The sequence below is a fragment of the Hippocampus zosterae genome, chromosome 2 (genome assembly GCF_025434085.1).
Source record: "Hippocampus zosterae strain Florida chromosome 2, ASM2543408v3, whole genome shotgun sequence".
Classification (NCBI taxonomy): domain Eukaryota; kingdom Metazoa; phylum Chordata; class Actinopteri; order Syngnathiformes; family Syngnathidae; genus Hippocampus; species Hippocampus zosterae.
Window position 1 is genome coordinate 24,002,388 of NC_067452.1, and position 27,692 is coordinate 24,030,079.

General features: G+C 43.2%; 1 protein-coding gene across 4 annotated transcripts in view; it reads left to right on the plus strand.

Annotated features, from left to right (window-relative positions):
• scube3 (signal peptide, CUB domain, EGF-like 3) overlaps positions 1–27,692 on the plus strand; it is a 102,855-nt gene that overhangs the window by 12,510 nt on the left and 62,653 nt on the right. For all 4 annotated transcript variants that reach the window (XM_052057096.1, XM_052057097.1, XM_052057098.1 and 1 more), the window contains exons 2-3: positions 17,538–17,660; positions 24,124–24,249. In XM_052057096.1, the coding sequence (XP_051913056.1) occupies positions 17,538–17,660; positions 24,124–24,249 (249 nt within the window). The remainder of the gene's footprint in view (positions 1–17,537; positions 17,661–24,123; positions 24,250–27,692) is intronic.

The following is a 27,692-nucleotide window of genomic DNA, read 5'->3' on the forward strand; positions in this document are numbered from 1 at the left end:
ATTATGTGTGAATAACTGCTCCAAGTGAAAAATTCATTCATTCATTCATCTTCCGAGACGCTTGATCCTCACTAGGGTCGCGGGGGGTGCTGGAGCCTATCCCAGCTGTCTTCGGGCAGTAGGCGGGGGACACCCTGAATCGGTTGCCAGCCAATCGCAGGGCACACAGAAACGAACAACCATTCGCACTCACACTCACACCTAGGGACAATTTAGAGTGTTCAATCAGCCTGCCACGCATGTTTTTGGAATGTGGGAGGAAACCGGAGCACCCGGAGAAAACCCACGCAGGCCCGGGGAGAACATGCAAACTCCACACAGGGAGGCCGGAGCTGGAATCGAACCCAGTACCTCTGCACTGTGAAGCCAACGTGCTGACCACTGGACTACCGGGCCGCCCCAAGTGAAAAATGTTGATGTAAAATTGTAAATTGAAATTATTTCAGTAAATCTTTGCATTTTGCACATAGAAAACTGATTCATGATTCCATGTTGATGAGAGCATTAAAATGGGGAAAAATAGGACAAAAATATAAAAGGAAATTCCGAAACAATAAAAAATGCGTGAGTAATCACGATTAATTTTTAGTTCATTTGAGTTAATTATGACAGTTGCGTTTTTAATTAGATTAAATATTTTAATCGTTTGACAGCTCTAAAATATATATGTATATATAAAGCACATGCACACACATTTAGGGTGGGTGAAAAACCTAGTCTAGTCTCCTCAATTGCCAGCTTAAACAAACAAAAGATGTCCACTGAAGAGATAGCTCTATGCTCAAAAGTACAGTAAGTGCATTCCACAATTCAATACAATACAATACAATACAATACAATACAATACATGCTGATTTATATAGCGCTTTCACAACAGCGGCAGCTGTAACAAAGCGCTTTACAAAACAGTTAACATAAAGTAAAATAATAAACACAACACATAACATAAAACACGGACAGTAGTGCAGTCCTAACCACTTTTCCGTCACACGCTTTGTTGTTTGAAGCGGTTTGAGATGAAAGAGGAGAGAATCAAAGTGTCCTTTAACCAGTGGATCAGAGACGTCATGCTCAAAATGTGCACACGTCGGCTACAAGCTAAGTTTCAAAGTCAACAAGAAGCTGTAGCATCCATTGACGAAAAAAGAGATTGGTTCACTTCTCCTGTCCCATGGAAATCCATTTCAATTCCAAGCGGCAACTCACGGTTCCAAATACGCATCGGCGCTCTTCGCCAACGCTCCTCTCTCCTCATCCTCAACTTCAGCGGCCATCCATCCAGCCGCACCAACGCCAACTGTCCAACAGCGCCTACATAGCCACTGAACAAAACGGGGTTGGACTGCAAGGCTCTATCATGTTTAGTTTTTATATTTGTGTGAGTAACACGATACAAGTAAAAGTCAGTTCGTAGGGCACACTGACCTAAGAGGATGATAAAATCACACCGAATCCACCAGGTGTGGAGGATCCCGACTATGCTTATAACTAGCTGGGCGGCTCATCAGCTAGTTCCTGATGAAGGCTGGTAAGGTGGGCCATCGGTCCACAAAAGTGTTGTTGCTTGGTTCAACTTTTTGTTCATCTTCATTGCTTATCGCGAAAATAAAGAGATGTTTAGCTCTACTAAATAACTAACAATTTCATTGCAATGCTTGTGGGTAGACAACATTTTTTCGCTAAGATGCCCGCGCGATCGTAGTGAGCCACTGCCTGAGCGGCGCAGTGGCGGCGCGCAACGGCGCGGTGAAGTAAGTACGTTTTGAAAAGGGACAGACAAGGACAGACCGCGTGCGTGACGACGCGCAATATATATATATTCATTCATTCATCTTCCTAACCGCTTGATCCTCACGAGGGTCGCGGGGGGTGCTGGAGCCTATCCCAGCTGTCTCCGGCCAGTAGGCGGGGGACACCCTGAATCGGTTGCCAGCCAATCGCAGGGCACACAGAGACGAACAACCTTTCGCACTCACACTCACACCTAGGGACAATTTAGAGTGTTCAATCAGCCTGCCATGCATGTTTTTGGACTGTGGGAGGAAACCGGAGCACCCGGAGAAAACCCACGCAGGCCCGGGGAGAACATGCAAACTCCACACAGGGAGGCCGGAGCTGGAATATATATATAGATATGTATTATTATTATTATTATTCAGGGCAAGTGAGTGACTGTTAACATTTTGTACGGCATCCTGAAATGAATAGGGAGCGAGCACAAGGACGACAGTGACTGGCGTCAGTGAGGTGGGGAGTGTAGAAACTTCTCAAATTAGCTTGTTTGTTTGCTGAGTTTTAATCTGAACAAGATGTTCTAAATGAGGCCTGGGATGCATTTTTGCACTGTGGCATTGTGTTTGAAATGACAAAAAGTCACTCCCCTGCTTCCATCTTCTTCTCACCCTGTCAGTGGCCTTTGTCCTGCGTGCAGATGCGGTGGTGTGCTGACAGCATCGCTATTGGTGTCGGCGGAGGATGGAGGTGGTGTTGACGGCTCTCTGTCCCCTCCAGTCTGAAACTCACTTCTCACACCCCCTCTCCCCTCCAACCCCACCAGCGCATACTGAGGAATCACTGCGCCGCTCCTCAGCCAGCTGCAGCAGATCATTAATCCTCTCAAACCACCACCCCTTCTTTCTCCCCCCAACCCCGCACCCCCTCCAGCCTCGCTCCACCACCGAGCCCACATTTGTTTTTTCTGTTACTCACTGATGGGACATGTTGAGGATCTTGAAGAAATATGAGTGGTGCTGTCATCTTCCGAGGCTCACTTCATCCTCTTTTTCTTGTCACCTGTGGGCTGAATAATGCGGCCATGTCGCTCTATGCGCTTTGAGGCGGGGAGCGGCTTGGGGGTCAGAGAGGGACGTCATTAGGCTAGCCTTGTTGTGGTCAGTGATGTTTGAAGGGGGTTGGGGTCACAGAGAGCCTTGTTTACAGACTGTGCATGTTTACATTCCTGACGGCAAGCGCCAGCTTTACTGTTGGAAGTGAAAGGAAATGCTTTTATTCTGCTGAGTAATGGAAAATCTAAGCCAATACATCAAGGAGTCCACATAAAAAAAAGAAAAAACAAAGTTATTTATTTGGTGTGTTCTCACCAGTGCATTCAAGGCATGGAGGGTGGAGGAGGTGGTGGTGGGGATCATTCGAAATGAATTTGAGGTCCTAATGGACAAAAGCATGGGAAAAAGCTGAGCCATCCTCTGGATGTGGGGTCGTTCTGTACCTCTTACAATAGCATGCAGTGGTGGAACAGTAGCATGATAGCGCAACTGGAACAAGACCACATATGTTGCGAAAGAAATGTTGTCAATTTTCTCATAAAACCATTTATCATTTCACTCTGTGTTAAGAAATTGGCAAAATTCTTCATCTTACTTTTTACTCTACTATATATGTCACAACCTGACAACCTGAGCTCATCCGCCCCTATACACCTGCCCGGCGCCTCAGGTCTGTGGACCAGTCTTTGTTAGAAGTACCAAGAACTAAACTGAGGCTCAGAGGGGGATCGAGCCTTTTCTGTTCCTGGTCCCTCTCTGGAATGACCTCCCACTGAACATTCGGCAATCCTCCTCGCTGCCCATCTTTAAAGCCCTCCTCAAAACTCACTTGTATTCTTTGGCGTTCGACTCAGCATCACTTAGATTTGTTCTTGATTTTACTGCTTGGTGCTTTCTACCGCCTTTATCACCGATTCGTCTTACTGTTTATTGTGTATGTTAAATCGCTCCATGTACATCACTTTGTATGCAGCGATGGCTGTTTGAAAGTGCTCTATAAATACTGTTGACTTGACTTGACAACCACAGAGTTGAAGCTCCAATGCAACATTTCTCCTGTTCGTCAATGATCCATCATTGAAAGGGACTGAGCTTTGTGAGCCGCACCATGAAACACTTCATGCGACCTTGTAAACCAACGTTTGTTAATTGCCGCGTATCACGGTTTTTAAATGAGGTGCTCATTCAGTCACTTCCAGGAGGTTGAACCTTTCATTTCAAAAGTCTGCTTCACAACTCAAACAGAGAAGCATTCACTTTGTAACTGGCTTTGACCCCTAAAAAATATCACACTTTTGCTGTAATTTCTATGTTGCCATCTTTATAGTTGGTACCGTAGCTGGCGAAAGTGACCACCAATGAATGTAATTGCTGTGCGCAAGGGGGAGAGTCTATGTCGTGTCAGTTAACTCCTGTTGTATAAATATAAAGTGTCCAGCTGGACTAACTGCCACCCTCCGACCATATCAAATAAACTGCACGGGCCAAGGATTTGTTATGGACACGTGCCACACAAGCTGAAAAATTCATTTGTATGTTACAAATAAATTTCTTGCTACTCCAGCTCGAGCGTTCTGCGAAATGCTTAGACTGAACAATTCAGTATGGTACATATTTGACAGCTGTGTGTCATGCTGTTCCAAAAATATTTATGTGTGGACTCCCTTAATTATTGCAAAGAAATGTTTTGCATCTGGAAGTGCACTGGGGGTCTGAGCTCCATTAAGGCTGCACGCCAAAAGGAATAAATGGGCACAAAGGCACAAAAAAAATGATTCTTTTAAAACTGCAGGGATGTGGCAAGTTCATTGTCATTGGAACGTAACCCTCAAAGGCTTTTAATAGAAAGGTCCTTTGAGGTTTCCAGCATCTTCATAGATCTTGAAGTTTTGTCATAAATTCACAAACCCTTACATTGATTTCAAATGGGGAAGAAGTCACTTAAGTCACCTTCCAAAACTGAAAATTCAATAGCCACCATTAAGAAAAAATGTGTTTATTTGTCTCACTCCCTCTCCTATCAGCTAATAACTGCCCAGAGGCCAATCTTAGCGCAGTATTTTTGCAACATGTAAGGAGAACAGTGTCTGTCATTGCCATGGCAACTTCTCTAATTGCCTAAGATTGGCGGACTAGCCCGGCAACCTTTCAAGGTGCAGTAAGTGCTGGCATTGCTGCTGAGAGCTTCTTGATTTGACTTCTACAGCTTTTGAACGTGCCGTTGTGGTGTGTATTCATCTATTCATGTCTATATTTAAAGTTTTTTAGTCAAGTGCACTTGTGAACGGTTAGATGATTGTGGAACACAACCAAAATGTCAGTCTGACTCTCTATTGAATCATATGAGTCTTTGAGCCTTTGACAGCAGCTGCATCTGGAGGAGCACCAGGAGGTCACAAAATATCAAACGCTGTACAGTCATTCAGGGTGACACCATGCTGCCTTCAGTGTTTGGTTGCAAACTGACCTGCAGGCAATTACCACAGGCGCCACACTGCGGGTTGTCCAAGATTTTTTTTTTCCTCTCCCCTGAAGTAAATCTCTCTGAATCGCCATCAACACATCCTAAAGCCAGTGTGTCTGAACATGTTGAAATGCCCCTGTTCTGATATCACCACCAGAGTCATGAGAGAGCTAAATGTGCTGACCTGGCACTAACGCTCCTAGTGAGAGGAACTGGATAGCTGGTTGAAAAAGGTGCCAGAGCAGAGGATGGGAGATGAACTGTGAACCCAGCTATGCATAATCCTTGACAGCTAGGTCATGGTTGTACGTGTAAAGATATATCTCTGAAGCGTACAGTATATGTGTACTAATGATGTTGAATTAAACACTTCCTTTTGGTTTTTTTAAGTGCTGATGATTTTATTTCAAGGCCACTCATCCATTCACAAGTTTTTTTTCTTTTCTTTAAACAAGTTAAAGGCACAGTTTCGAAAACAAGTAATGCTTTTTTGGCAGATTAACACAGTCAACTCTAAAATTGAACTGGGATATTCTTTATTTTTTCTTCATGGTTGGTGGACATAAGCAGGGAGGGCTGAGGCATTTGAAGCAGTGATCACAGTTTTCTTGAACGCAAAGGATCAGTCAGTGGTCGTGATTCCTCAACATTTAGAGTGTGTGAAGGATGAGTGTAAATATCCCGAATGGAAGCAGTTGATATTTTTATTCACAAGGCTGGCTGGACAGCCAACAGTGTGGCCCTTCATTAGCTCAAGGCAATCGAGACTAGAGTGGGGTGGGGTGGCGCGAGATGCTAAATTTTGTGTCCGTGTTGACGTCTGCAGTTAATCAAACCATTTTTGGGCATGGTCAAGCTACCCCATTTTGAAGATACACAGCCAGGCATGGTTCATATCCTCTTCCTGTGTATCCGATCTCATTCGTTAGGTAAGTGACTAGAAGTACAGTTGATAAGTTGCGCATGGAGTACTCTAAACATTGTTTAGCAGGTTTTTTTTGTAGGTTGTCACAGTACAGCATCAGAAACGACCCCCTTTATTTAAATATAAATGGACAACATGGCTGGTGGTTGGGCAAAAAACAAAAACAAAAAAACCCAAAACGTATTACCAGTCCATTTAGGTAAGAAATAGGCTGACTCAATAGTGGATGCATAAGGACTTTTTCTGGCCTCCTCTTTAAAGACACAGAGGTGGCAGCTTTTGACTGTCATTGAGAAACAACCCTACCTACCATTGCAGCTGTTAAAGACATGTCATAATGTAATGCAGTTTTATCCGAACTGGAATAGATTTCCAGAAAGTCAACGAAAAGCACTGAAGAGTTTTCTTGACATGAAGGTTGTTTTACCCCAACGGATTCCTGCAAGAGAAATGGGTTGCTTGTTAAGATATAACTCTTTAGTTTTCTTTTCTACTTATTGATTTGAATGTTGTGACAGACACAACTTTAATCCAATCAAAACTTTTTCCATCAGCTCTTTCACTGATGTGTTTGAGAAACACATTAAAACTGTTTGGCGTGGTTACAGATGGATTCCAATTGTTGGTCTACTCCCATTTTCCTAACGTATTTATCTTGACATTACCTCCATCCTTGTATGACCACAAGCCTAAGCAACGTGTAAGTGTGGCGCTGGGATAGGTAATTACAGTTCTTGTTCTCAAGTAATTATATGTAGAAAGGCGAACCTGAGAACACCTTGCATGGAGTTGATCTCCATCCTTACTCCCCCGCTGCTAGAAACTCATGAAAATGGACAATAGTGTCTAATATACTGCACTGTTTGCAGCTGGTCCTTATTTCATGAGGAAAGCTATACTCATGTCATGTCCTGTGTGTTTTTTTCTGCACCAGTTGGCGTGGAGGGTGTTAATCTTCAGCAGCACACCTGTGTCTGCTTTTCTAATCAAGCTCTGTATTGTATTTAAGGACTGCCAAGCTGACGAATTCTTGGTTGGATTATTGACCTTGCTCGCTGTTGCCTCAATTGATATTTCTAAACCTTTTGCTCATGTTCGTAGTCACTCTTGTTGGCTTAGATTTGCATTTGGTAAGTTCTTCTTTGCCAAGCGTTTATCTTTTGATTTTGTTATAGGTATTGGAACTCTTGCCATTTTGTTAATTAGTAAATTTCAGTTTATTCTTTCACCTGGCCTTTTGCAACTTTTTGTTAATATCGTACTTTTTCTGGATCTTTGTCGCCACTCCAGTCTTCCTTCCCTGAATAGATTGCAGAGTTACGTCAGGTGTCCCACCACCCAGTTCAGGGAAGAGAGGCCGGAGGTCGGTTATTACATTTAGTCACGGTCGGCAATCGATAGCTGACTATTCCATTGCTTTTAACATTCTGGCCACAGAGAATGGATTTGATGACTGTGCTTTACGTAGCATCTTTCGACGCTGACTTCACACCTCCTAGAAAGACGACCTGGCCATCCGCGACAACACTTCTAACGTGGAGGACCACATTGCTCTGGCAATTAGGTTAGACAATCGCATGAGGGAGAGATACCGGGAACGCGAGTTTGAATAGTCCTGAGCAGGGGTGCCCACACTTTTTGGACCGAAGATCTCCTTTTCGATCAACTAACCTCCTGGGATCTACCCTTACCGGCGCGCGCGCAGACACACGCACGCACGCATGATGAGAAACAGCCTGAAACTGAGGCATGCGATGCACTTTTGCAGCCTGTTAACCATTGTAGCTCACTCGTACCGTTTTAAAGTGCTTCCGTGGGCCCTCCCAGATTCCTATTCTTTGCCCGTGCCCTCGGTGAATTGTACATGAAGCAAACTCTGAATGAGAATAATGACGATCAAAGATAGAGTGCAACAGCTCTGATCACAAACTGCAATTGCAGACTGCTGAGCACTAACAACTTCCGGTGACGTAATCACGCGCCACCGTAAATTCAAGATTCACCTGCTTTATTTTTAAAATATTTTTTTGTGAAAATGAGACTGATAGGATGATTAGGGTGCAGCGTACTTCAACACAAAAAATATATTAGTGACATGTACAAAGACACACAAATGGTTATTTGTTTTTTTTCTCCTCGACACTCCTCGGATCTACTTGGGACCTGTCTTAGATCTACCGGTAGATCAGGATCGACCTAATGGGTACCCCTGGTCCAGAGCATCGACCGTTACGCTCAGTGTTGACCGATCGATCCTGGGAAGACACAATCTTCCGACCAGAGACGGCCAAATTTCAGAGGAGCATCACGGAGACACTGATGAACCCATGCAGTTAGGTGGAGGGCGACTTCAGCCCGAGGAGAGGAGGAGGCATTCCAGACTAGATCTTGCTTCTACTGCCGTATACTGGGTCATCAGGAGGCCACTTGTCTGACGAGACCATTGCGATCACCCCGTGTGTCTACTCAGCTTGGTCTTCATGAATCAACCACCAAGGGACTTAACTCCGGCACAGAAAAGATCCATGAGACCAGCCCAGGTTCTTCTACGTCCTGCCAGGTTTCAAGCCATCTTTCTAACACCAAGAGAATCGAATTGTCAAGGGAGGTATCTATATCCAGCCAGAAATTCCAGAAAGATCATGGCTCTTGTTGATTCAGGTGTCGATGAATGTTTTATTGATCCATGTGTTGTTGAAGCCCTAGGCTTCTTGATGGGCGTCTTCTGGCAGAAGTCAACTATATTACTCTAGCCCTCTCCAGCTTGGACTATCTGGAAATCACTTCAAACAAAGGAGATTTTTAAATGTTTTTAATTTTTTTGTCATGCCTTCTCGTGCTGCGCGGATCATCTTATGAAGCTCCATAACCCGGACATTAATTGGAGCCTTCCTTTGATGGAGAATTGGAGTTTATTTTGTCATGCCCATTGCATAAATTCAGCCCAACCAGAAAATAAATTTCCCAGGAGTTCCAACACAGTAACTATAAACAAGTATCTGTTTCGATAAAGTCCCTGAGGAATATCATGGTTTTAAGAAAGTATTGAATAAAGATCGCGCTCAGTCGTACCTCCTCACCTTATGATTGCACTATGGAACTTCTTTCTAATACTATTCTTCCTAGTTCCCTTTTGTATTGCAACCAGAGCATGAAGCACTGAAGGAGTATATCTCCAGTGACTTCGCCACAGGATTTACTCATGCATCCCTGGTCGACCAGAGACTCCACCCCTGTGCTTTCTTCTCTCGAAGACTCACCTGCCGAAGCCAATTATGATGTGGGTAACCGCGTCACTGGCTAGAGTGAGCCAAGGAACCTTTCACAGTATTCAATGACCACAAGAACCTGGCCAACATTCGCTTATAAAAGCGGTTGAACCCACGACAGGCACGATAGGCTCTGCTATTCAACAGTTTTAATTTCACGCTGACCTGTTACAAGGGTTCCCGTAATCAAAAGCTTGATGCTGTCTCCCGACTTCGCGTTCCGGCTGTGGAAGAAGTCAGATTAGGCTATCCTGCCTGGTCAGTGCATAGTGGGTATGCTACAGTGGGAGATTGAGCAACAGATCATGAAGGCTTTAACAAACACACCACTTCCTGAGAGATGTCCTGCCAACTGTCTATTTGTACCAGACGTGTTTCGTTCTGAGGTATTAGAGCGAGGACATGTCTCTAAAGTCACATGCCGTCCGGGAATCAACTGTACACTATCCCTGATAAATCAACGATTTTGGTGGCGCTACATCAAGAAAGATATCACAGACTTTATTGGGACCTGCTTGGCTTGTGTCTGTGGCAAACCTTCATGCCGACCTTCGGCTGAATTGCTTCGGCCGTTGCCTGTGCAGTCTCGTCCATGGTCACAAAACTCTTTGGACTTTATAACTGGCTTACATGTTTCCAGAGGAAAGTCAGTCATATTTTTTCAGTCTGATTTTCCAAACTCACCCATTTCCTGGCCCTGTCCAAACTTCCGTCATCTCTAGAACCCATTCAGCTGCTCATCTGCCATGTGTTCTGCCTCCGTGATCTACCTTTAGTCATTGTGTCGGATCGAGGACCCCAGTTGTCCCGAAGAATTTTTGCAACGCCCTACACGGCGAGCCTGTCATCGGGGTATTACACTTACAAGTGGTCAAAGATCCAGGACCTGGAAAATCGCCCTTTGCTGTGTTTGCCTCTACCAACCTACATCATGGCCAACCAGCTATCATGGCTCAAATATGCCCACAACAGCCTCATCTTGTCTGCCACACATTGGTCCCCATTTACGGCCGCGTACAGTTATCAACCCCCTCTTTTTCCCTCTCAGTAAGGTCAAGTGGACATTCTCTCTATATAGCTCAATTTTAAGCGAGCCCATCATGTCTGGAGGGAAACCCGAGCAGCCGTGTCATGCACTGCTGAGTGCAATCAGTTGATTGCAGATCACCAACGCCACCCAGCACCCAATTACCTTCCTGGACAAAAGGTATGGTTCTCCACACGGGATCTGCATCTCGGGTGCAACTCACGCAAATTAGGACCAAGATTCATCTGACCTTTTGAGGTGGAAGCGATTGTGAACACTGTTGCTGTCAAGCCCAGGCTTCCACTTACTCTCAAGGTCTATCGTGTCTTCCATGCACTGATGCTGAGGCCCGTGGAGTCCAGAGCTCTGGTAGTCCCCGCCCACTCCTCCACCTTCTCCTCGTATTGTTGACGGAGACCCTGTTTGCACGGTCAAAGCAATATTGGATTCCAGACACCGAGGCAGAGGTGTGCACTATTTGGTCGACTGGGAAGGCTATGATGCAGAAGACCATCAATGGGTCCCCCACTCCTAGATCCTGGTTCCATCCCTACTCCAAGACTTTCATAACGCTCATCCATCCAAGCCAGGTAGTCCGCCAATGGGTGTCCATTATGGGAGGTTGGAGGGGGGTGGGGCGGTACTGTTATTTCCGGTGTTTTTGTTTTGTTTCAGCACCAGCTGGAGTGGAGGATGTTCCTCTTCAGCGGCACACCTGTGTGTGGTTTTCTAATCAAGCCTTGTCTTGCATTTAAGGACTGCCAAGCAGTGAAGTTCTCTGTCGAATTATTGACCTTGCTCGCTGTTTTGACTCGGCTTATATTTTCTGGACCTTTTGCTCATGTTCATAATCGCTCTTTTCATTTTACATTCAGATTCGGTAAGTTATTATTTGCCAAGTGTTTATCTATTGATTTTGTGACATGTATTGGGACTCTTGTCATTTCATTTATTAGTTCATCTCAGTTTCTTCTTTTGCCTTGCCTTTTGCAAGTGCTTTTTGTTCATGCCATGCTTCTGGCTCTTTGTTGTCAGCGATTTGGTTGTATTTTGTCGCTTCTTCATTTTCTGTAAATAAATATTTTTGTTACATATTTTATCTCTGTCTCGCTTGTGGGATCTCGCTTGGTTAGTTCCCGAACCTTGTCAAGCCAAAGGTATGCCAGCATCTCTATCTTTGACCTGAAGGAGAGGTGATGAGGGAGAGTTGGGGGTAGTAGGTTGTGTATTGCATGCAAGCAGGTTTGGTGCATAGCAAGCAGCAATGGTCTCAGCATTCAAAGTAAACACTACCCTATGTTTGAACTGCACACCTACGACCCTACAATTCTCCCACACACTCGCACTCTCCCTTCTGGGTCCTATTCCTGCTAACACCCCACTCGTCCACCTTGCTAAATATGCTTCTTACCCCAGCCCTTTTAATAAATCAAGGAGGAAAAGCAACTCTGACAAGGTCTCACCTCTGTAGCTAGCAGCTCATAACAGGAAGCTCATGTATTCTGATTCAAATTACCTGTTGAAAAATGTAGTTAGTAACATAAGACAACCATCATGATAATAAAATAATGTAGCTTGATTACTTTTGGATTATGTACTTCAATACTCAATATGATTTTTTTTAAAACACCACCACCAACTTCCAAAAAAATTGTGTGGTTCTCAAAGTGAGGTCCAGGAGTATGACATGAGTGCCTAAAAATAAACTTGTTCAAAACCAGATCAAAATGATATATACTTTGAGTTAAGCCTTCCTGCAGTGTGCTTTGAATAAATAATGATAGTTCACTCATCCCTTTGTTCGCAAGAGATTGTCGAATGTCATGGTACTCCATTGTTTCTTATTTGAGCGCTTGGTATTTGAACACCAAGCACTCAGCGGTATTAGCTTCACTACCTTTACATCCAGTTGAAAACCTGGGACAAATGACCAATTGTATGTTGAAAATGAACTCTGGCCGTCATTTACCCAGTGCTACTTTGGAGGCAAAGGAGCTACCTTCTAATGATCCGGGCCATCCAGTTGGACCACTCTTTCCTAGAGCCACCCATATAGATTTGCCTGGTCGAGGTTGTGGCGTTAGAGAGCAAGAGCACCTGGAATTTAAATCCAAAGCAGAGGAACTATGACGCAGACATGCTAAACACCATTCTGATAGATGATTGTTCATATGGACTTGTATGTACTGCTCTTTGTTTTTAAGTATAAATTGAGATTTATACATTAATTATTTGTTTGAATAAAAATATATGGAAGGGAAAATTTCTGCCGAATTTTGCCCCACCCCCAGCTCATGGCAATAACTGAAATTTGAAAATTAATGGATAATAGTCCTCATTTTGTAACCTTTTTAAATATAATTTTGGTTTACGCGATTATGCATTTAGGGCACACGGGGTGTAAACCTTTCATTGGGTCAGATCAATTTGTGGAACATTGATTTCAAATTAATCAAATGCCATATTTGACATCTGGCATGTTGTACGTCACATCCAGTTCCTTCAGACGGAAAGCTAATTTGTCTTAAATGTGCAGAAATAAGAAAGCTTTGGCATCCTCATGGAATATAAGTCATCCTTTAGAGGAGACTACTTCAACTGAATATGATTGGGTTTTTCCCCAACAGCCCTTTTTCCTTTTTTTTTTCTGGTGTGTGTTGTGACTTTGTTTATTCGGCCTTGTCCCAGGGCATTGGCTTCATCCTCCTCTGGCCCAAGTTGTTCCCAACAAGTATGATTCCTCAACACAAAAGAATGAAAGAAACTCACTGGGAAAACCCAATCTTTTAATCTTGGGTATGAGTCAATTACCAGAGCAGCATTGCTGAGCATGTGGCAATGTTGGTTTCAGACCAGCACCAAAAGATGTATTGACTCTGACATGTTTATTTCCTTGCCATAGAAATTTAGAGCATATACAACTTTTGTTGTCCAGTGGAATTCTCTTTCGGTCATGGGTACGTGCAAACAATAACTTGTGAGACGATGATCGAAGTTTGTGCAACTGGCAATATAGTGTTTATTTCCATTAGTGCGGCAAACACCAAAGGCAACAGGGTGGTCAAATGTTCACTTGGCTTCCCACCCAGCTCATTTTGGTCATTTTCATGTCACTGCAAAAAAGGTTTAGTGTTTTGCCTGGTGGTTGGCATTTCCTTTGGTGACAGATTAGAAAAATGATGCGGCTGTAATGCAAATTCCCCATTTGTCATTGATTAGAGGGGGACTTTTTGATGACTTGTACATAGTCCCAAATTCAACTGGTTTGGGTGGTTTCATCAAATACGTAAAGTCCAAACTATGCTGGCAGTCCGGTACGTTCCATAGAATGTTGGAGGACTGTCACAGCCGCACTCGATCTCCTTTCTTCTGTTTTTACTTCTTCAAATGTTTCAGTACAAGCCAAAAGGGGTGCATCGCAGCAAACGTGGAAAGATATTCTAAATGTAGTGCTCCGACGGGAACATTACAACAAGAAGATACTTGTGCGTTTCTGTCATAATGAACACAGGCAGTGATACCTGATGAAAAATATGGACAGCAAAGAAATCGGATTGAAAACGATCTTTCTGAGCTGATTACCGGTATTCCCCTCCTAAATCCTTGGTGGTCATTTGATAGTGTTCGAAAATCGAGATGTATAATATGCAACAAAAAGGCCAAGAATGTATTTGAACCTCGATTACTGTTACGGAGCTGCCTCAAAACCGTTCGAACTGTTTGACCTTGCGAGAGTAGGAGCATAAAAAGTATTCACTGGCGCCTACAAACATGACAATTACAGTAATGAATACATTCCACATTAAAAACAAGACTTCCTCATGTGGTTCTTTTTTTTCTGGGAAGGCAGATGACTAAAGACCAAGGCTACGCCACAGGAGATGTCTTATTGTTTTCACATAATATAAATCAATAGTGCATCTGGGGGAGCTTCTGCATTGCTTAAATGCCCGAAGGAAACTTGGCAGGAGGGGAGCCACGACCACCCCGACTGCATACAGGATTCGATTTTGCACGGGGCTTAAAAATCCTTTTTAGACAAGAAAAAATTGAAGGCGGGAACGCGTCACCAACTTAAAACGCTGTACATTCTGGCCTAACAGTCAATCATATCATCTGCGAAATAATCAGGTGATTCATCTCTACTGTCATCAGCCTTTTGACAGTGGTCTCCCTTTTATATTTTGACCTCGGAGCTGGATGTTCTTGCTGAAGTAAAACCAAGTTGAGTAAACTTTCATAGAACATAATATGCTGATGTCGTTCCTCCCATTACAGTCGCAACCAAATGCATTGCAGTTCTGCTCCAGTTTCTGATTATGATCGCGCGAGCATTCTGCAATGCTGCAAAGGGCTCGTCTCCACAGCAGACCTTGTGTCGTCCAGGAATAGGCAATGTGCTAAGCGTGAGGCTTTATGTTGCAGGTCATTTCCCAGTGGGATCAGCCGGCTCCTGCAGAGGGCTTGTGATAAGAGTGGATATTGGAACCTATGTAAACTGCCCTTCCCCTGTGTGCCGAGGGGTAATCCTAAACACCTGGGCTAGTTCGCTAGGATTTGGCTGGATTAGGGGTTCCGTAAAGGCAGACCTGACCGCGCATCTGATTGAATCCGTTTTCATACTTATCTCTTCACATTCTCACCCAAATTACTCAGACTGCAGCAATTTAAACGGAACATTTCAGTTAAAGGCCCTAAAGATGGCAGAACTGTGTTATCCTTCAAATGTGTCGGCCGCTGTTTACTTAATATACGGCCTTCTTATCAAACTAACAAACAAACAAATTTTAAGAATCACATTTGCTTGCTTATGGGGACCGCCTTTTTTAGGTCTTTGAGTGTGAATTAAGAAGCAATTCCTGCCTGCTTCATTTGGGTCTGGATTTCATCACGACATTTTTTCTGTTAGCTGGCCTGCTGCATGTTTTCCATCCCAGCCGAGGAGTACACAGAATTAAATGACTAAAACCATCACTCTCCACACAGTCTCAGCCTACCATTCAATATCTCGTATTATTGACCTTTGCCCTTGACGCCAATTTAACCCGCAATGCTTAATTTCTGGAACTATATTTGAGGGCCCACAAGCAAAAAGAAAACACGAAGGGAAGTCTGAACCATTATTACGTTTTCGGTTATCGGTCTACTTATGTCTTGTTTTGTGAAAAAGGTCCCTATTAGGACACCTGTTCATTCATTGCAAGCAGTTGCGTGAAGTTGATATGTGCAAAACTGGAGTTGGTTGAAGGGAATGACGATGGGAAAACATCAATTCCTCACCTCGCATCTTACAATTATTTGGTGTCTTAACGGTGAAGGACGTTTGCTGCCTTCAATACAGCATTCATTCATTGTCTTGTGGGAGCAGAGGTACCGCATGTTGCTTTTGGGTGACACAGTTCATGAATCACTGATAGTGTAAAAAGTCATTCATTCAATTGTTTGTGTCCAATATACTGTATGTATTCCTACGCAATGAGTAATGTTGTAATGCGGACTAAAACTTGAACGTGTATGCAAATAGGTAACATCATTATGAAATCAAAGGTATATTTTATGAAGCACTGAACATGAAAAGAAAAAAAGTACCTCATGTATAGTGATATATGTTTTGTTTTGATGGTTTGAAGTGGTCATGTCGAAGATTTACCAGACGTTGCGCTCGTCTTCTTTCACTCAACTCCTTAGTTTTTTGGGGGTTTTTTACACTCACTACCGGAGCAGAAGGAATAATTTCTTATCTCTAGTGACTCTAGTAACCGTAAACCGCAGAGGTGTTCCCCGTTGTTGTGGCTTGTGAATGCAAAAGGGATTTATTTAGCAACTATTTTTCCTCCGTTGTCCCGCCCCCATGAATGTAACCCATTGTATAACCTGCACAGCTCAAGATAGAAGAAAAGAAATAAATATTTTCAAGAGAGGAAGTAAAAGTAAACAACTGAAATAATATGCCCGTCCAAGTGTGCACACCTTTTCATAACTAGGATATGGCTGTGTTCAGATTTTACCAATGGCATTCCAACTCTTGCTTAATGAGAGTCAGCATACACCTGCCAACATTTGAAGTGCCTCTATTTATTTATTTATAACTGAAGCCTGGTGTTTTTCTGCCAGAATGGACGAAGTGTTCGTAACTCCCTCCACCTCTCCTATGGCCCCAGGTCCAAAACAGCCCCGAAACGCTGCCATCACCATATTTTCACTGAACATGTACTGTTCCTTTGGTGATGAGCATTGTTTTGTTTGCACCAAACTTATTTTGGGGAGAATTGGGGCCGAATAGCTCAACTTTGGTTTCATTCGACCATAACAAAATCTTCTAAATATCTGTGTGTTATGGGCCAGTGAAACCAAGGGTGAATTTGCTTATCATCCAAAGACCACCATTCCTATTCCTACAGTAGAGGATATACTCATGCCACTATGATGTTTTGGGGCTGTTTGAATTCAGATGGACGTGGGGCCTTAGAAAAGGCTAAGGGAATTAATTAATGGATAAAAAAAATTGTCGGTAAGGTTTACTTGAGCATCTTAAATGTATTTTAGGTTAATCGAGGGTGCCAGGTGTGTTCTGACTTCCATTTAACATGAGTTTGAATGTGAATGGTTAATTGTGAGCACAGCCGCATCCAAGTTAGTACAGTGTGCACACTCAGGTGTTCATTTTTAAATCCCTCTCAAAAAAATCTGTTGAGTTGTACAGGTTATATGTCACGTTAACGGTGGAGAAAGTTATAAAATGATTAATCATGATCTGATTTTTTTTTATTTTTCATGTCACAAATAGTTGGCATTTGAACACGGGTGTGTGGACGTTTTCTATCCACACGTTAAGAAGGCAAGGATGTTAAATTACCTGACAGGTGTTCAAAGAAAAGGAACGCAGACCTGCTTTCTACGTGATAGAAGCTTTTGAAGCGGTTTCGAGTTCCATCAATAAACGTACATTGATGCTTTGTCCATTTCAGTTCCGCTCTTTGTTTTACTCGTCAAAATCATTTGAGGGTTCCATGGATTTTCTTTTCTGTGGCATGATCGACTCACCAAGCGCTTTCTTTCTTCCTAGATGTAGACGAGTGTGCAGAGGCGCTTGACAACTGCAGCATCGACGCCATCTGCCAGAACACACTGAAATCCTACAAGTGCATCTGCAAATCGGGCTATAAAGGAGATGGCAAACATTGTGAAGGTAAAGGACTCTGAATGAACGAGTTTTTTTTTTCGCACGTGGTTTGTAGGTACAACATTCGGCGGTTCCTTTTGGGACCGTGGAGAGAACGGTTACTGTCAAAGTCATACATCTGATGTCAATCACTCAGCATTAGCGTGAGAGCAAAGAGAAGCCAGGGAGTGAGAAGTGGACGCAGGATGAGAAAAGCCAGTTGCCGAGCTCTCCTTTATGACAAGGCGAAATGAAGCAGTAAATTTCCGATACACATGCTGGAGCGAATTAAGACTGCGGCTGAAATAGCAGCCAGAGGCACAGCCAAGCAGTCGGGGTAATTTCCAGCAGGGGTTCTGAAGACATTGTCTCCCCCCCCCCCCCCCCCGAACCCCAACCACCCCCCACTCCCAAACTCAAACAGTCTGAATCAGTCTATTTCCCAAATCTGGGGTTATTAAAAAGCCATAATCACAATGTTTTCTTTGTTATTACCGACTGGGTGACGTCTGTGGCTTCTTGCCTCTCGGCCATTGAAGATTGATTTGTGAGATTTTGGTTGTGCAATGTTCAGTCTTCATCCATCAGAGGTTTAGGGTGAGCAAATATTTCTAAAAGACTGATATTTCTGAAAAGCAACTTTAATTTATTTAAGTAGGTGGTTCCGTTTTTTATTATCAGTGATTACTTGTATCGATCGTTATCCAATATGAGAGCTTTCTCATCATATTCTGCCTTTACAAAGGCATTGATGGTCAGTTTTCATTGACACTGAGCGAGTCTATTATACTTGCATATGATCATATTTTTTGCGACCTCCAAGCGAGCAGCTCACGAGTAGCTCACAAACATCGACGCCGGTATTAGCAGCTAACAAGAAAATACCTTACCATGTTCATACATAAATAGAATCAGCCACAACATGCGTACTTGAAGATGTTAATGCATCCGGGACCCACTGCCACGAAAGGCTACTTCTTAACAGCCCCTAAAACCTTCTGGCTCCGTTGCTAGCGGATAACCATGACCACGAGGGTCTGTTTGTCAGACGTGAGTGACATCAAGATACATCGTTTTCCGGTTATGTCGCGACTAACCCCGATTACTGCTCCTGCGCATGGACGTCAAAGACAGCAAGGCATCGAGTCGACTAATCTTGGCGGCTCGAATCAAGTGATGGTTATTGTCTGTAGAAGATAAGTAAGATTTATTTATGTATTGTGTACAGTATGTATGTGTATATATATATATATATATATATATATATATATATATATATATATATATATATATATATATATATATAAAAACTCGAGAAATACCAAGGGCTCAGAGAGGAGCTGGAGAGAACCTGGAAGGGAAGGTAAAGGTGACAGTCGTGCCACAGTCGTGCCTGTGGTGGTCGGAGCACTCGGGGCAGTGACCCCCAAACTAGATGAGTGGTTGCAACAGATCCCGGGAACATCCTCGGACATCTCAGTCCAGAAATGTGCAGTGCTGGGAACAGCAAGGATACTGCGCAGAACCCTCAAGCTTCCTGGCCTCTGGTAGAGGACCCGAGCTGAATGAGGGACAGAACCCACCCGAGGGGGGGGTGAGACGAGGATTTTTTTAAATATATATATAAACAGCCATTGTATTGCATATATTCATTCATTCATCTTCCGTACCGCTTGATCCTCACTAGGGTCGCGGGGGTGCTGGAGCCCATCCCAGCCGTCTCCCGGGCAGTAGGCGGGGGACACCCTGAATCGGTTGCCAGCCAATCGCAGGGCACACATAGACGAACAACCATCCACGCTCACACTCACACCTAGGGACAATTTAGAGTGTTCAATCAGCCTGCCATGCATATTTTTGGAATGTGGGAGGAAACCGGAGCACCCGGAGAAAACCCACGCAGGCCCGGGGAGAACATGCAAACTCCACAGAGGGAGGCCGGAGCTGGAATCGAACCCAGTACCTCTGCACTGTGAAGCCGACATGCTAACCACTGGACTACCGGGCCGCCCGTATTGCATATAATATTGTGCAAATAATCACAACGTTGTGGTGGATATGAGAGATATGTAGACATTTAAATATTTCGGCCTCTGGTTAGATTTTTCCCAAACACATCCAACCGCAAACTGTCAGTCGTGTCATTGTCAAATGGCATGTCTTTTATCTCTTTCACAATGTTCTCTTTCACTTGCTTGTGAAAGAGAGGAACGCATGTTTGGGAAGTCTCATTTGTATTTTTTTTTATGCATGCAAGCATGTCTAAAAATGACCTTTTATTGAGTTTTTTTTTTGGGGGGGGGGGTCATTTTGTTTGATAGCATGAGTGTCAAACACAAAGCCGAGGTGTGAATATGTGACCCGCCACATCATTTTACGTGGCATATCAAGCATGTCATCTTCCATGATGCTTGCTAAAATCTATACCAAAATGTCAAATTGTGAAATGTAATAAATAATAATCGTGAGATGTTGCAAGGGTTTTCTCGTTACGTTATGACGATAATAACTTGAGCAATACTTGAACAAGGTATTATTCTTGACTTTTTAATTTCAACGAGTTATCCAGCAATCTGGTGTGTACTGTGGATGTAATGATGTGCGGGTGTGATAAAACGTAACATAAAAATAACTTAATAGCTCTCAGACGGCAAACGTGACAATATTGTGGGCCATGGCAAAAATGAGTTTAACGGCCCTGTCACTCGTATTTTCAAAAGGTTTGTATTCTTGAAAAGCTTTCTGAACACGGAACGTGACAATATATAATGGTCAAGCGTTTTTATGAATTCCAAATTTACAAAAGAGAATGCTGCATCCAAAAATTAATTGAGAAACATTTGTAGTCGATAGATTCAAGAAAATTACTGTTGGAACTGGTGATTGTGTGTGTGCGTGCACCTTTTGAACTTTTTAATGATCGTTGAGCAATTTTAAATGTCAGGAAATGTAGTTTTGTGACATGCATGTGTGTGCTTGATCAATCAGAAAACTTTGAAGCCTTGGAGATACAAGGAAATGTGAGCAGGTCAATGGCTTTTGCATACACATGCGATCTGCTCATTGGGTGACAACGGCAGATGTTCAGACATTCATAAGGTGCACGCGCACACCCCCGCACTTGAAGGGCACGAGGGGGAAAGTAATGAAAAGTGTCCTTCGTGGTTATTTTGGACATTGGACAAGTCATTCGCAAATAGATGATTTAAAATATCATTACAATTATTATTAATGATTTTATCATTGACTGATTCACTACATTGTGCATCTTGGGGGAAAAAAATGTGTTTCACTTTTTTGTTCAAAATCAGATGCGGTATTATTTTTGCTTTTCTTCTCCAGAATATTCCGAATTGTCGAACTGACTAGGGCTTATATTTTTGTGCTTATGTTTTTACAGCATGATAATTGCTTGTTAGTCACCCATCAGGAGCCCTTTGGTTTTCAAGTTGATTACATCTCTAAACAAGTACGATAAGTGCAGTGCTTTAAGAATGAGGGGGGGAAAAAAAAGTACCGGTCCTCCTCTAATTGGACTGTTGTCTGGTAAATTAGATGAATTGCATCTCATGAAGGTAATTAATTATTCCATAAATATGTAATATAACCATGCCATTAGCGGCAATGATTTAAATGACGGCATGATTAACTTTCTTAGTATCTTAAATCAGCTATTCCATATCATTGTATTAATGGAGCAACTATGAAATTGTGATAAACCCAAATGTCGAGAAGGTAAGGCAAGATTGCCGTCAGACCACCATGTAAGCTAATTTCAGTGTGTTTTGTTTTTATTTAGCTTATTAGCTTAAGTTACCTTTTGCATTGGCAGCCTGTTACATTATGTATATGTTTGCACGTTTCAATGACGGCGCAAATACCGAATAAAATGTTACCCCAAGCTTTTAAAAAAAAATACTCTTTTTTTTCTTTCTTTTTTTTATGTACCTGAAGGAGTCGTCTGAGTATCACAAGGTGCACGAGAGTAGAACACGGGTACTATGGGGACATGTGAAGTACACAGTACGCCGCAAAAAAAATGCTGGAGGCTAACATTTAGAAGTGCTCTTTACCGCTGCGTACCGGCCCACTTAAAGCACTGTGTAAGTGTAATTCTTCACAGGCAAAACCTAAATCTGAACCATTCAACGTGATTTACTGTTTGAACATAATGGGACCCATGTGGGCAACAAAGCACACCTGTCAGACTCAAGTTTCAATGCTTTTGCTCAACTTGTCTATCATATGTATATAATAGTTTATTTGTTAATCTGTTGTCTTCTATTCATCTTTGGATGTCAACTAAATTTTCCCCATGTAAAGCAAAAATCAAAAAGAATCAGCTTCACTGTTCAAACTGATTTGGAGGGGGGGGGGTGTGGGCGAGGAGTATATACGATTGTGTACTGCATTTTTCTTGTTGTGACTTAGCAAGCCTGACAAGCGAAGAATATTGAATAAGGCTGATGGAGGAGAACCTGTTGCAAATGTTGTGCATGTTCCAGAGTAAAAGGAGAGAGGGAAAAGTGATGGGTGATATTTTGCTGAGCTTGGCAAACGGTGCTGATGTGTGGGAAGAAGGGACGCGGGGAGCAGAGTGTTCCTTTGTCTTGGTCCCATCCCTCCGCTGTCAAGTCTAATTAAGCCTTGAGAGCGGCAGCCTGAAAGAGAAGCTGAACCACCAGGATCATAGGGCCTAAATGGGCCAGCAAGCGCTGAGTGGATGTGCACAGTGTTCGCAATCCATCCTGCCCCTGGTCTTCTCAATGCAGCCATCATCATAACCATTACAGACAACCTCACTATCACTGTCAAACCAATCTGCAATCTTTCTGTAAACGTCAGCCTCCACTCTGCTTTTATGTCGCACGTGTCTTTGATTTTTTTTTTTGCACTTGTGAACTTACTTTCAGGTCTTAATGATTATTCAGTATGCACTAGTTTCCCTTTTGTAACCTAAATTTTTCAAAAACTTTCAATACACAACCCGTCCTGTATTAACTGTGCTATGTTAACTGTGTAAGGAAGAAATATTTGTGTTCTTTTATCAGTAAAATGAAATCAAATGCCGAGTTAGACGTATCCTTGTCAATTAGCAATGTGAAACAGTTGGAAAGACTTAAATTAAACATGGATGTAAAAATCTATGCCCCCCCAGCCCCCCCCCCCCCCCCCCACACACCCTCCCAAAAAACACATTTTAAAGCTTATTTTTGCGGTTGTGGGTGTTCTGAAAAAGGATGTATTGAATCTGGTCCAAGTTCTCCCATGTCACCCGTGGCAAACTGTGACATGGGAGACTTTTGCTGGCCCTCGGTGTGGGCCAGCAAAAGCATGGCTCAAAGACCCCTTAGGTATGGAAGTGAACCCTTGCAGCAAAATGGGCCAGTGCAAAAAGGGGTCAGCTGCAGGACCCCAAACACTGATAAGTGGCAACAAGGCTCTTTCTGCTATGAAACATTTTTGTAGCAGAAAGAACGCCAAGATTCTGTGGTCTAGCAATGACAAGGCGTCCGATAGATCGAAGAAAATTGAGATCGCTACCGAGCTGCAAACTGTCAAGTCGCTAATTATACACACGAGCGTTGAATGTTTTGAATCAGCAGGCTGAAATACTAAAGCAGGATTTTGTTGTTGTTCGCAAAGAGCAATCACAAATTGCCAGGTAGGTGGACCGCTGTCAACAGTATGACGAGGAGATGAGCACTTCAGACGATTATTGCCGCTCACTAAAGGGCTGAAAAACATGTGTGCTACTCAATCAGTAAATTTTTATTGATCGTTCTTCCATTTTCCGGGAGGGTTGACACGCTTCCAATATGACGAGGTACATCTAAATAAACGTGGGCTGAGACTGCCAGCTTCCAATATCTTCTGCAGTGTACGTCATTTGTTCCAAAACAGCTGGCGAGATTATCCACAACAGCCGATAAGACAGTAGCCTGGCACCAAGTTCAATCGAGCACAAAGTGAAACACAATGTCAAAAACCAGATGCAGTTCACGTGACTGTGATTGTGAATGGTTGTTTGTCGATGCGTGCCCTGAGATTGGCTGGGAAGAAGTTCAGGGTGTACCCCGCCTGCTGCTCGAAGACAGCTGGGATGGGCTCCAGCATGGCCGTGGAGGGATATACATTTGGTCTGTCTCTGTACGGCCTGGCCCGGTACCGGTGGTTGGGGGAACACACTTCAAAAGGCTCTGAAATCATTCTGGTCATGTGAAGCACATCGAGTTGCCTTGTGTGTCAAATGTGCAACATAAATAACTCTGCCTTGACTTGCTTTACGATTAACACAAATTTACGGCGATTTTTTTTTTTTCCCTCGCCTGGACACGGGCCCGCTTAATAATTGTATATATTTAGCAGAAATTATTCTCTCGACGCCACTCCTGCTCCTCACTAAGTGGAACATGACAGATTTGTGCAATTGTTTGTCGATGTGTGCCTGCTTTAATGTCTTCATTTTATGTTGGTTGTTTTGTTGCAGATGTCGACGAGTGTGCGACCGAATACAATGGTGGCTGTGTCCATGAGTGCATCAACATCCCGGGAAATTACAGGTGCACATGCTATGATGGCTTCCGCTTGGCACATGATGGGCACAATTGTCTAGGTGAGTGTGTGATTTGTGTGTGAGCGTGTGTGTGTGCCTGTGAGCATATGAGCGAAGCTCTATGCACGCGTGTTTGTGTGTGTATATGTTTGAATTCTTTCCTCCAGTTTCCAGTGTCATATATGGTTTAGAGCAGTAGTTCTTAACCCGGGTTCGATCGAACCCCAGGGGTTCGGTGAGTCGGTCTCAGGGGTTCGACGGAGCCTCTGCCATGGAGGTTAAGACACACGCGACTCAACATGTTAATTTGTTATGACACGCCCGCTTGGCCATCATGGGCTGCAGATGATCACATGACATTGCTTGTCCAATCAGTGCTGTGGGAAATTTAGTTCGCTTAGTCGTCAACGTGTGACCGTCGTGGTAGTACGTCGTACAATTTTTAAAAAAGTACAGTCAAACTTCGGTTTTCGTCCATAATCCGTTCCGGAAGGCTGTTTGAAAACCGAAATGGTTCGAAAACCGAAACCACGCTCTTTTTTAAATAGAAATGTTTATTAACACGTCTGCTCACAATGGAAAGCAACACGAGGAAGCGTCACTTCCTCATCTACCCGAAGAAGCGTCACTTCCTCGTGTAAGGAAGGCAGAGGAGTCAAATGGTGCATTCAAGTGAGCTCAGTTTGTTCGAGAACCGAAATGTGTTCGTCATCCGAGGAATAAAAAAATCTATAGTGTATATTAATTTTCACTCATGAAGGGTTCGGTGAATGTGCATATGAACTGGCTGGGTTTGGTACCTATAAAAAGGTTAAGAACCACTGGTTTAGCGGTATGAGTATGTTGCAAAGAACATTTGACGGCAGAGGAGAGTACCGGTAACTTTACTGGTGCCGAGTGCCGACGGTCTGTGTGGGGTGGCGACTGCTGGTGGGAACGTCCCATGCTTTGTCGTCCGGTGGGTCTTCGGTGTTTAGCACTTCAGCGTTAACTGACCCGAAACTGATGGATCCTCACTAGTAGTCGTAGATAGGTTTGGAGATGTTCCGTTGATCTGTTGTAATAGATTCCAATTGTTTAGATGCCACGTTAAGTCCTAGTTTGGCTACAATATCAAGATCCAAAGCAGCGGTACACACCCCTGACGTTATTGGTGGCGTTTCAAATCGGTAAATTATTCAGGAGCATGAAATTCCCCTCCCTCCCCACCCGATTTTTTAAGTAGACTATATATCAATTTAGTGCCCTGCGATTGGCTGGCAACCGATTCAGGGTGTCCCCCGCCTACTGCCCGGAGACCGCTGGGATAGGCTCCAGCACCCTCCGCGACCCTAGTGAGGATCAAGCGGTTAGGAAGATGAATGAATGAATATATCAAATTGAAAATGGATCTGGGGCCAGATAATTTGATTAAGCGCAACAAGTGAAAATAAAATTGAGTAAATTCAAGACACCATTTTATCAGTGTAGCATACCTGTCATTCTAAAGTTTAAGGTGATGAAGTGAAGTTAAATGTTGCACTTCTGTTTTTAATCTTAGAGTTGCAAGGCTTGCATAGCATTCAGTTATGAGGTTTTCGTAAAGGACACACAAATACTCATGTTGAAAATGCAGATTATTTTTTTTTAAGTTAATGTCGAGTCTTTTGAATACCATCTCAAGACTTTCATAAGCTTTAGCCAAGCAAGACCGCAAGCCCAAAACATTGGAGTGCCGGGTCTACCTCGAGCCCTGTACCTCTGATATTCATCTTTTGTCAGAGGAGGACTTTAACCGACGTGGACGCATACCTTTATTGCTATACATCGCTAATATCACATTACAAATGCTAATACATGCCCTCGGGCTAAATGCGCTCTTATTTGAATACTTGCATGAGATATTTGAATTTTTTTGTTTTCACAAAGCCCGTGAAGTCTAGTCTGGTTTCACCTACAGAAAAAAAGGCTTCTCTTTTTAATTAGCCTGACAAAAAGAGAGTGAATTTATGAAGGGCTTGACCCTGAGCTTAGAGCTCTGAGTCAGCCACTGGGCCAGTGTACTTTCCCATGGTTTAATATTTCACCAGTGTGCTGTGTGAATGAGCCTCACTGAAATTTTTTTAAAAGTATATTAAATAATGTTTTGTTTTGTTTTTTGCTAAACATAGACATCACTCTTGCCTTGCGCTAGCCATATGATATCTATCCTTTTATAAAACTCAAGTGCAACTAGAAAGCTCCATCTCCGTCATGCTTTTTGCCTTAGCCTCCACTAGTCACTTTGGTGGGGAAATGTAACCAGCTACTAGATACAGTATTGCTGAGATTCAGGCAAAACCATTCCCAACTATTCATGGAGAGCCAGCTTGTGGGCACACAAAGTGGCACGGTCACATGAACCTTGTCAATTATTTAGTTATAGTGCAGTGATGCCAGTTAAGGTAGCCTTTAATGAAAAACACCCGCATCTCTTTGGTTTGATCATAAACGAGAATGGCACCCAATTAACAGTGTTTAACAACATTGAGCAAATGCCTGAATTATGTCACTTGCATTCACGCATCACACTACAAAATAAAGGACATCTCGCGTTTAGTACAAAGCTCACTGGCGCCAGGACCAGAAGTTCAATGGGTTCTTCCTCGGTTTACTCTGTTGCTCCACCCCTCTACAACAAAATCTGTTGCGTAGCTCTTCAGTGAGGGTAAACAGTTGTCACTGCGAGAGGTTACCATGGCTTTCTTTTCCTCATAATCTAGCCATAGTCTTACCCCTCTTTGCTTTCCCTCACCCGCTCCCCTCTTTCTGTATCTCGCTTGGATCTGCAGTGCAGGGCTATTTTCCAAGCCATTTAGAAACTACATCCAGTTGTGAATGGATCATTTGGTGTGCCGGGGATCAGCTGTTGACTTGCGTGCAGGTGTTTAATCGCAATAAGTGGTTGTATGACGGTTACATCAAACAGTTTTATCTATCGGTCCTTTTGATACAACCCGTAAATCAGGCGCCATCAAATCAAGACAGCTTTTAAGTTTAGCTACCTCGCAGAGTTGATCCTTCCTACAATGGCCTTGCAGCGTGCATGTGAGATGAGGCCTAACTTTTCAGATTTGATTGACACTCTCAGAGTTATTAATTTACCAATATGCTTAATTTTACTGTGGTTGTAGTTTGCATCGGTATGGTGCTGTCCTGCATCATATTGAGAGCTGGTCCCAATGTTGAGTCCATCAAAACTCGGCTCTTATCTTGATTCAGTGCAATTCTAAACCAGAGCAAACTATAAACCACAACAATCAACATTTTGAATCAAATGTTAAATGTCAGCACTGTCCGTTTAAAAAAAAAAAAGAAAGAAAAGGAATTTGTTATCTTTTCAAAAAACTCCTGTATTGAATGTATGACCACTTGGATGTGCATTTTAGAAAGGGTTTTCCGCATTTGGATCACGGGTGACCTGGCACTTAACCCAGCTGAACTTTGGACGAACGGCACGGTTCTCACCTTGATTGATTGCCTTC